Source organism: Morone saxatilis, unplaced genomic scaffold (assembly GCF_004916995.1).
Source record: "Morone saxatilis isolate NCDOM2014 unplaced genomic scaffold, NCSU_SB_2.0 Contig10, whole genome shotgun sequence".
Lineage (NCBI taxonomy): Eukaryota > Metazoa > Chordata > Actinopteri > Moronidae > Morone > Morone saxatilis.
Genome location: NW_023339652.1, coordinates 14,462,829 through 14,472,775, shown reverse-complemented (window position 1 = coordinate 14,472,775; position 9,947 = coordinate 14,462,829). Strand labels below are relative to the sequence as shown.

General features: G+C 41.2%; 1 protein-coding gene across 2 annotated transcripts in view; it reads left to right on the top strand.

The window, feature by feature from the left end:
• etv6 (ETS variant transcription factor 6) overlaps window positions 1-9,947 on the top strand; it is a 26,272-nt gene that overhangs the window by 9,927 nt on the left and 6,398 nt on the right. For both annotated transcript variants that reach the window (XM_035678118.1, XM_035678109.1), the window contains exon 3: window positions 8,250-8,414. In XM_035678118.1, coding sequence (XP_035534011.1) covers window positions 8,250-8,414 — 165 coding nt within the window. The remainder of the gene's footprint in view (window positions 1-8,249; window positions 8,415-9,947) is intronic.

Sequence of the window (9,947 nt, the reverse complement as noted above, 5' to 3'; positions counted from 1 at the left end):
ACATCTATTGAAATGTTGTTGCCCAGTTCCGTGAATGGTGAACTTTTTGAAGTAATACTCCAGCATGAACCCACTACAGATTTAGAAATAGTATGTAAGTTTGGAATTGGACAATGTCTTTCTGTGATAAATTTAAATTCCAAGCCATGATGAAATAACTCAAAATGAGTCACTACATACATTTAAACCACAGGAATAGAATGTAAACAATAGCTTTCACATGTTGGAAATAAGAACTGCTGTGGTTGTAATTGAATTGATTCAGAACCTGAATAAACCACAACCGGCGTTCCCTTTAATTGGCAAGGTGACATTTCTGGGAAATGCAGGTTAGAAACTTAACTGACCAACTGGGGACCGCTTCCACCCGGGGAAGCTATGTTCTAAGATAGGGTGGGGGGGGGGGGGTCAGACAAGCATGGGCTTTTTGATTTAGTTAAGAAATGTCTTTGAAGCTTCTGCATTTAAAAAAAAAAAAAAAAAATTGGCTCCTGAACAAAAGGAAGAGTGGCAGTTGTGCTGGATTCAGGAACTAACCTACAAGAGCTGGCTTGCTCCTGCACTCAACAACAAGCTATCAAAAACAGGTCGCACTACTTCCTGGCCATAAAAGTTCCGTGTGATTGATGATCTGTTTTATGTTTGTTTTGACTGGATGAAGGCCAGATTTGCTGGATGGGGACAGGCACGTGCATGCCGGTGGAGGAAGCAGAGGATGAATATGAGCGAAGGGGGGAGGATTTTTCTTGACTGAAAAGTAAAAGTGTGTGCGTGTGTGTGTGTGCGCGCGCGTATGTAGGTGGATTTTCCCCTGCCGCACCCATCTGACAGGGAATCAATGTACAGAGAGGCACACAAAGTGAGGGGAGATGAATAGTGTGTGTGTGAGGATTAACTGTGGAAATGTGTTGCTCTCATACCCACAGGTCCCTGAGTCAGGGTGTCAGAAGGTCATGGCCATCCCTCCTCCTCCTTCTCCTTGTCCTTCCTTCTTCCTTCTTCCTCCTCCTCCTCCTCATCTGTCTGGAGAAAGAAAAACTCTATTGAGATAGCAAGACCAATATCCGCCTACTTCTGCTTTGAGAGAAAAGGCAAACATTTACTGAAGAACTGAGTGACTAAGGAGCTTTGAGTTTGGAGAGCGAAGTCCCAGCCTTACTGATGCAGCAATGCTTTTTGTATTTAGGCTATGCTGAAATCCTCTGTCTGAGATTTTTAAGTGCATCAGTCGTGTCTTTGTGTATATTTAGACAGTTGAAAGTAGTTTCCAACAGAAAACAATATATGAGTCTTTCAGATTCCAGTTATGACTCAAAGTACCACATATGTGCAGTTTTGTTCCAGTTTTACAAATAAAGAGAAAGGAAATGTGATGACGCACTAGAAAAGCTGAAAACATATCATCAAACACTCAAAATCAATACATGACCTTTGTTATGCTACAAACTAACAGGGAAGAGAAGCTAAATTACCATTTATTCCTTTCAGCACACTTACACTAGCTTCCCCTCAGTTGTGTCCCAGTTTTCTACTATAATTATTTTAGCTTAGCAAAAACACTGATGTTCATGCTAACATTGTAATGACAGCATCTCTTAAAAAGCTGTCCCAATGCTATATGACATACTCATGCTGTTCTTTCTTACTTATAAGATTAACTAGCAGAAACACTAATGTTGATGCTAACATTGTAATGCTAGCTTCTGCTAAAATGAGTAGGGTCATGATATAGCTAGCTTCACCCACCAGTTTATTGCCCTCTGTGCCGTCACAACAACCATTATCATATGTAAGGTGTCTTCTGACAAAACGTTATCTATGGCAGCTTCAGTCTGGATTGACAGCAGGTAGTATATAAAAAATATATAATATAGCATACTGTTGAAATGACCGCCAGTGAACCAGTGAAAGTCAATCAGACTGTGTTCTCTGAATGCTAGCGCCAATTAGACAATTTCACAAATCGTGAGCAAAATTGGTTTTCAAATTTTACCACTTGGTTACTTTTTGGATCGGTCACTGGAGCGGAAAAATGATAACGAATAGTTGATTAATTGATCGACAGAGAATGAATCAGCAACAGTTCTGATTATCAAATAATTATTGAATCTAAAAAATGTCAAAGATTCACTGGATTTGTTCTCTTTCTTTGTAACTGACATTATAAAGTAAGACTTTTGGGGTTTTGAACTGATGGCCAGAAAAACCTTTGATTTAAAGACATCATCTTGGGCTCTGGGATGGGAATTTCTCACTATTTCCAGACATTTACATAGACTAAACAATGAAGTGATTAATCGAATAAATAATCGTTAGATGAACTGATAATGAAAGTAATCATGAGGGGCTTCCCTCGCTGGCGCAACACCAAAATGTTTCAGTTTTTATCAACTTTTATAAGTAGGTTCTCCATTTTCATTTTATGTTGCATTGTGGGACAGTGGTGTAGTGATTTCTGTAGCATATTTCAGTTGACACTTTTTCCAATGTGAATACTCCATGAGCATGTTTAGAATGAGCATTTAGTATGTAGTTGAGATACAGCAATACATTTGTTAAACTTGCTAACAAAGCCAAGAACCTAACCTAAAATCAATCTGATAGATCAGTGACAGAATGATCAGTTCCCAATCAGAAACAGACTCAGAAATGAACTTTGTATATCTTAGCTAACCTTGGATACAGCTGGTAGCATGTTTTCCCCCCAAACTGTGGACCTTTTGGGGTGGGGGTTACAGTTAAAAGCAATTTTAAGTCCAAGTATTAAAAGGCAGTCGTTCCAGTTTTCAGCTGGGTGAGAAAAATAGCAGCAGTATTGCAGTGGCGTGAGTGTTGGTGAGACGTTCAGAGCTAAACAGAGATTTTGGACGGGACCTTTAAGCTTCACAGCAGGACGGACCTCATTAACTCGTCTGGCTGGAAGGGGAAGTGGAGGGCTTCTGTACCGCAACAACGAAACAAGATACCAGTGATCTCATCCTCCTCTTCCCTTCATTCATCCCAAGCGCTTATGAGTTGCCTTGGCAACTTGCGCGCTCTGTGTGTGTGTATGTGTGTTAGTGAGCATGAGCGGGGGCCTGAGAAACCACAGAGTGAAAATTATGTGTCATCAGAGAGGATTAGGAGCCCACGGTTTAGTCAAGGGTTTGGGATCCTGCTGCTGTCGTGCTTGACGGTTTTATTCAATGTAAACACACACATACTCAGAAACACACACACGCACATTTCTACACTCTCATGAACACTGTAAACCTGAGATGCATTCAACAAAGGCAGAGACTGATGACAAGGAAGACTGAAATTGATTTTCTTCCTGTAACCTGCAAAAAAAAAAAAATCTGTAACAGATTCTCGGACAAAAAAAAAAAGCCTAACCAGAAAGGACACATTTATCAGCTCAAGGAAGTGTGTGAATGTGTTGAAGGAACAGAGTGTCAGGGTCGAGGGTGCTCTCTCTGTTCTCCTTTCACTCCCTGTCCCTGCCATACATTTTCCTTTCCACCTCTGAGTAAGCAGAGGATGTTTGTGTCTCACTGGCAGCACTGCAACAGAAAGTTTCCCATCATGCTTAGAATCAGTTCCTGTCTAGATCACATGGATATGAGATACAACATAAGATCCTGAAACTCGCAACTTTAATGTGACTCAGGTTTTGCTGACTTGCTCAGCTATGTTGGTAGGACAAAGAGATACGTCAATGGAGAGAGGAGAAATTGCTGAAATTATTTAAAACCTAAAGATTGAGACTGTAACTGAAATTGGTTGCAAAGACAGATTTGTAGGTACAGAACAGTAATACATTTGAGCTCTTTTGTTTGTCTGCCATCAACTCTGGTTCTTGTAGAATTCTTAAATTGGACGCAGTACCATTCATTTTTATACCATGCTGCTGTAAATCTGATTACATATCTCGTATGACAACTGTATTTTGTGTTCTTACCGAGTCTTTTCTTATAAACACCAGACTCATACATTGACTCAGACTTGAGCCAAGAAAATTAGGACTTAGGACTTGACTTGGAGGATCTGCCCTGATACTTTGCTCTGTGAAGACTACACTTGATTTGTGAGCAATGTAGGTGAAGTACGCAGAAATCTAAAGACTTGAGTCAAAAAAAGGAAGACTTGTGACTTGACAGGAATTCATCTGCCTTAAGACTTGAGGGTCTGAAGGCTTGACTCGCACTTGAAAGCAAAAAGCTGAGACCTCGGTCCATAGACTTTAGACTAGATTAGACTTAAAAGCAGGTCTGTCTTGAGCAATCAAAGGCATGATTCTTTACAAATCCCAAATTCTGAGTTCTAATTTAAAACCGGCTATTAATATAGATCTGTAGCTTAATCCACCAACTCGCGTGGAAAAAATTATTGTGTGAATAGAGGTCTGCAGGATATATCTTTGCGGGCCAACCCGGAAGTTCGCCCTGGTTCCTTGAAACAAAAGAACAGTGACATTTTGAGGGATTTTTTTTCATTGGATTTTGGATTATTACAGAGAATAAGATGTGTTAATCTTGCTGCACATATTGTGTAAGTATCATAATCTTCACAAATAAACACAACTTTTCTGATTTCTGAAGCGTAAATGCAAAGTAAAAAATTAGGCTATAAACAAACTACACCGCGGTCGCACGGCTTCACCGTCACCACCACTAAACGTCCAACTTTTTAGAATTTGGATTTAGTTTGCGTGAGTGCGAGGATGAACACAAAGAGGCTGTAAAAGCAGACTAGTGAGTAGATACGTGTCTGTGTCTGGCAGCAGGTAGGAAGGGTGCGTTAGATATATGTTGGAATAAGAGTACGTCACGTGAGTGTCGGCTGACTCGAGTCGACTGCCTGAACTAGCTTGCTGGCTTCGCTTCATATATTAGTTACACCCTAGAATAGGTATGAGCAGTCAGAAGAATCAGATATGAGCATGAATTTGGGGCTGAGCGCGATGTCCCACTCTGTGAGCTTCATTTGAGTACTTGGTGCTCAGTATCTGTTTCCCTTCCTGTTTGCCTTTCCTTCCTCTTTTTTGGCATCATTGTTTTGTCCTCTTCTTCCTGCTATTTTACCTCATCTGCCTTCATTTTTTTTCCCCGTCGTCTCCCACTATCCGCTGCTGCTCCACATCACTCTTTCCTTTCTGTTTTCACTCTTCCTTTTCTCGTCTGTGTCTTGCTGCTGTCTGTTAATAACCCTCCCGGCGTCGCTCTCTAACCTTACCGCAGGAAGTTTCCTGTGCTGAAACAGAGCCCACGCTGGATTGCTTCCTGCCAAAGTGCGTTGTGGGACACGTTTGTTTGGGCCCCCTTCTTCCTCCTCCTCCTCCTCCTCCTCCTCCCTTCTGCTCCCCTTGTTGCTTCCTCCTTTGGGCTCTGTGCAGATGGCTGAGGCCGGCAGACCGGATCTCGGAGGGGTTTTGGCAGAGCAGCACCTCTCTCCGGCCCTGGAGAGAGCATACCGCAGCCATGACCTCGCGACCCGGGCTGCACTGCTGCCCGCCCCGGCCTCGCTGCTCTCACAAGTCAGCCACGAGAGACGAACGTACAGCTGGTGCATTCAGTGCAGATGGCAGCTTGATTCAATATTGATAGAAAGTCGATGATGTAGTCAGCTAGGAGTATTCCAGAGCATCCAAGATCTATTCCTGTTATATAGCCCAGTTAAATTTAAACAAAGTTATTTGTTAAAGCTACAAAAGGGACACATTTTAGGTAAAAAAAAAAAAACTCATTCTAATTCAAATCACTGGTTTTTGGAGAGTTCTCTTACCACTGATGTTTAAAGTTACCTATACTGCTTTAATCACCAAAGCTTGCCTAAAAAGAAGCGCATTTATATTAAACGTATTAAAGGCTAGAGATAATCCTTGCTATGATTTCCACTGTGGCCAGGAAGCCGATGCTTTGAAAAAAGTGAAGAAATATGAAGACGTATAGTTCCTTATCTGCTCACCACTAGCTCCTGTGGTTGTGAAACACCTGTATCCAGCTCCCTGACACTTTCTTAGGATGTCTGTTGACAAGCTGAGGGTCAGAGCTTGACAGGCTGTAAGCTGTGCTTCAGATAACCCAGGCCTTCCCGGGCTTATCGGCAACGCTCGTGCCACTATCTGAATACAGAGAACTAGAAGGGAAGGGGAGAAATGGGAATCTGACAAGCTAGACAGGGTTTCATTTTATATTGATTGCTCCCTGTGAAAACTTCCTCTGTTTGACGGGTGGGGGGAGCTGAAGGGGGAGAGGCCTGAAAGCGAGCACAAGGTTCCTATTACTTGTGTGACAGTGACATTGGCGGCCAAAGATAACAGCTGTCCGACTCCCAGAGGAAGTGTTTGAGGCCGGGCGATAAGTGAGATGTAAGAAATGAGTAGTTATGCTCCGTGTGGGTGTCATGGAGGATCTGAACGGAGCTGTATGGCGCAAGACTGTTGTTTGTGTGTCTGTGTGTGCATGGGAAAGAGAGAAGGAGAATAGGAAAAAGAGAGGGAGGTGAGTCTGAGTCATAGTATAAATCATTGGGTTACACAGAGAGTGCAAAATGATACGATGAGGTGGCAGTATCCGTGTTAACCGAGATAAATAAGGGTCAAAAGATGTTATGTGTAAGTCTAAAAATACAGATCCTTTTATGTCAGGAAGTATATCAAAGTTTGAGAACATTTCAGAAATACCAGAGAACAAAAGCTCACCTGGTTCTACAACACTGGATTATAACTATAAAAAAGAAAATGCTGCTAGCGTAATGAAGCATAGCGCTCTTTTAATAGCTTTTTATTAACCTGCCTTGTTATTTAGGTTAGCTATTTGGCTAAAGAGTTTCCCCAAGGCTACTAAGTATTACGTAAGTTAGCATTATATGCACTTCAAGCATTCAAGCATTTGCAGGTTCCTACTTGGTTGAAGTTAGCCATAGAACTACCATTGCTTTCTTGATAAGCTAATTGGTGAGTACTCAAACAATATACAGTAGAAATAATTTTCAAAAATGTGAGCGCTGTTGGTGTTTTTATTTTAACCCTGATTTTTATTTGCCATTCAGCTAGCTAGCTTGTGCGCCCGCATTGGCAGGTGCAGAAAACCAAATCATTTTAATCTAATCCACACTGCAACATTTTCTGGAAAAAATGTATTGACTATATTTCCATTTCCCAGTGTCTGTTTAGTGTTCCCTTCACATGTTAGCCTTAGCATAGTGGTTGCTGCTGGTGTCAAATAAGCAAATATAATGGTGTTGCTTTCAAGGTAAGCTACTTAGTTAACCCTAACAACATTAATGAATTAAATCAAATGTAACCGGCATTTACACTTTTATTTAATTTCTTTTTTTGCCATTCTGCCGCTAGCTAACTAAAGAACACTTCAGCTTCAGCTCCAGCCGACTCCAAAAAGATTATTTCTGCATTCACAGCAGATCTTAGAGATGTTTTCATAACTAAAATCCTTTCTGCACAACATTCAGATGACACTGAGCTTTTGTTCCGATTTTTCTTCACACTCCGCTCTATTCTTTCCCTGCTGCCTCTGACTGAATGCTGGTCACCCAGTGCAGATGTTTTACACTCCTGTTCCCACGGCAGTGAAAGAAATATTTCAGAGTGCGAGGGAGGAGAAAAAAAAAAGAGATACTGTCATTGCTGTTTCCTCTGCTCTCTTTCCCTCCATGTGTCCTTGTCCGTTTATACACGAACTAATAAACTGTCCGTTCTCTGATGTGCCTGCCTGGAGTTCAGAGAGCAAAGAACAGCACAGATCATAGCAGATCAAATAAAATAACAGTCTGTCTTTCTCATATATCCCCCTCCCCCTCCTTTTTTTATCCTTGTGATTCATTCTGTATTCTTCCTCTTAACCTATCATCTTTTAATATTTTATTCTAACCTCCTCTCCCTTTCTGACTCCGTCTCCTCCTTCATCTTTTTTTTCTTTATCTCTGCTGCCGTTCCCGTAATCACTCCCTCCTTTTGGCTTTTATCTGCACTTCCTCAATATCCTTTTTACTGCCTCTGCCTCCTTCCTTCCTCTGCCCCCCCCTCCTTCCCCTCCTCCTTTCCTCCCTCCCTATCACCCTCCCCTCCTTCCTGCCTTTCCTTCTTTCTTCCTTCCTCGCCCCCAACCCCCCGCCCGTCCTTTTGCTTCTTCTCTACTGAGCTCATCCTTCTTCTCTTCCGTCCTTTCCCCTTCACCTCCGCTTTGTTGCTTCTTTTCCAAACCCTGGTCTCAATTCACTTTCTTTCATCCTCTTCCTTCCACCTCCAGGTCTGCAGCCAGTCTTTTGGAGCAGGGAGGATGTGGCCCAGTGGCTGCGATGGGCAGAGAAAGAGTTCGCCCTGCGGCCGATCACCAGCGGCTCTTTCCAGATGAACGGCAAAGCCCTGCTGCTGCTGACCAAGGAAGACTTCCGCTACCGATCCCCCCACTCCGGTACTCTTTCCACCTCTTCATGAATTTATTGGAGATATAAGAATAAATTCCAGGCTGGGAAAAGAGGAGACATAAGTAAAGTTTTACAAATGAGTCACTTTTATTGATTGCATTTGACATTTTTTTGTGTCCAACTGGACCAGGAGCCAGACTGGAAAACGAGACTTACCAAGAGAGCAGTTTTAGATCATGGAAACACTCCTGAGTAGTTGAAGAAAAACTATGGAAAATTGGTGCAATTATACATAGCTCATTTTCTAAGGAAAAAAATGGCACCTGCTGTCACAGAAGGGACTGATAGGACTAAATAACATCTTAAATGGATGTTGTGGGGTCCTCAGAGATAAGTGAAACACATTATGAATGAGCATCTATGACCACATTTTGTCTCATCCAAGTTTAAATCCTTTGTGCTTTGTGGATTAGACTAATATTATAGTGTATTTGCACATGAAAACCTGTGCCAGTGCAGCTTTAAAATCAATGTGTTTACAGCAAAACTACACCCTTTAAAAATCAATGAAGTCAGCTGGAGCAGAGGAGGGAAGGCGGCAGTGTCAGGCGACAGTGGAGGGAGGCAGCTGTTACTGCGAGGCTGCCGGGGGAGGAAGTAGGAGACGGTTGATCAGGAAGTACAAACCAACCTCAACTGTTACCCTGGCAACGCCAGCGGCCAGGCGCATGAAAAATAGAGCAAAAAAAGTTAACTGTTCTCCTTTGCAGAGTTTTGGAAGCCTTTCTTTTTTTTTTTTTTAACAGTAAATAAAACAGGATACGATTTCTGTTTGTGTGTCCTGGAAATATTACACTACACACAGTCAGACAGGGATGGAGTCAGTGCTGCGTGGTGCGGTTCTGAATGATAGTCATAAGAGTAGGATGTAGTGAGTGATCGGCATTGTGAAATATAGAGATAAACCCTCCACGACCTGGAAAACAAATGGCAGTCTCATTTCAAGTCATTTTAAGTCCAAAATAAATGTGTGGTAATTGTATGGAGGACTAAAAATGCTGAAATAGTGACAGAACAAAAATATTGATGAAGAAAATATTTTATTTATATTTTTAAATAATCTTTTTAAAATATTTATACTGTTTAATCAGGAAATAAATAATGTATATTTCCATATACTGTATATCACCTCTTATACAGTATATCTCAATTTAGCTCTCTTACTAGTTAGTGGTGTGTAAAGCAGTGCTGTATGCCCCTATTGATATTAGATATTTCTAATAATCTTGTAGGTAGCTATTTATTTAATTGATTATGCATTGTGTTTTTTATTTATGTATTTAATTCAAATGAACATTATTTTAACAGCTTAAAATCTTTATTCAGCATTTATTTATGCATTTGATTTAAACATTGATTACTTGAATAAGTCATTTTTAATCCTCCGTACAATCAAGCAGAAAGTAAGTAAAAGTTGCTCTGTTCAGTTCAGTATATATTTCCTACCAACAGAGACCCGATGTGTCCCTTTCAATGATATTACATGTTGTGAGGAATAATCTGTAGTTCTAGAGAGATGT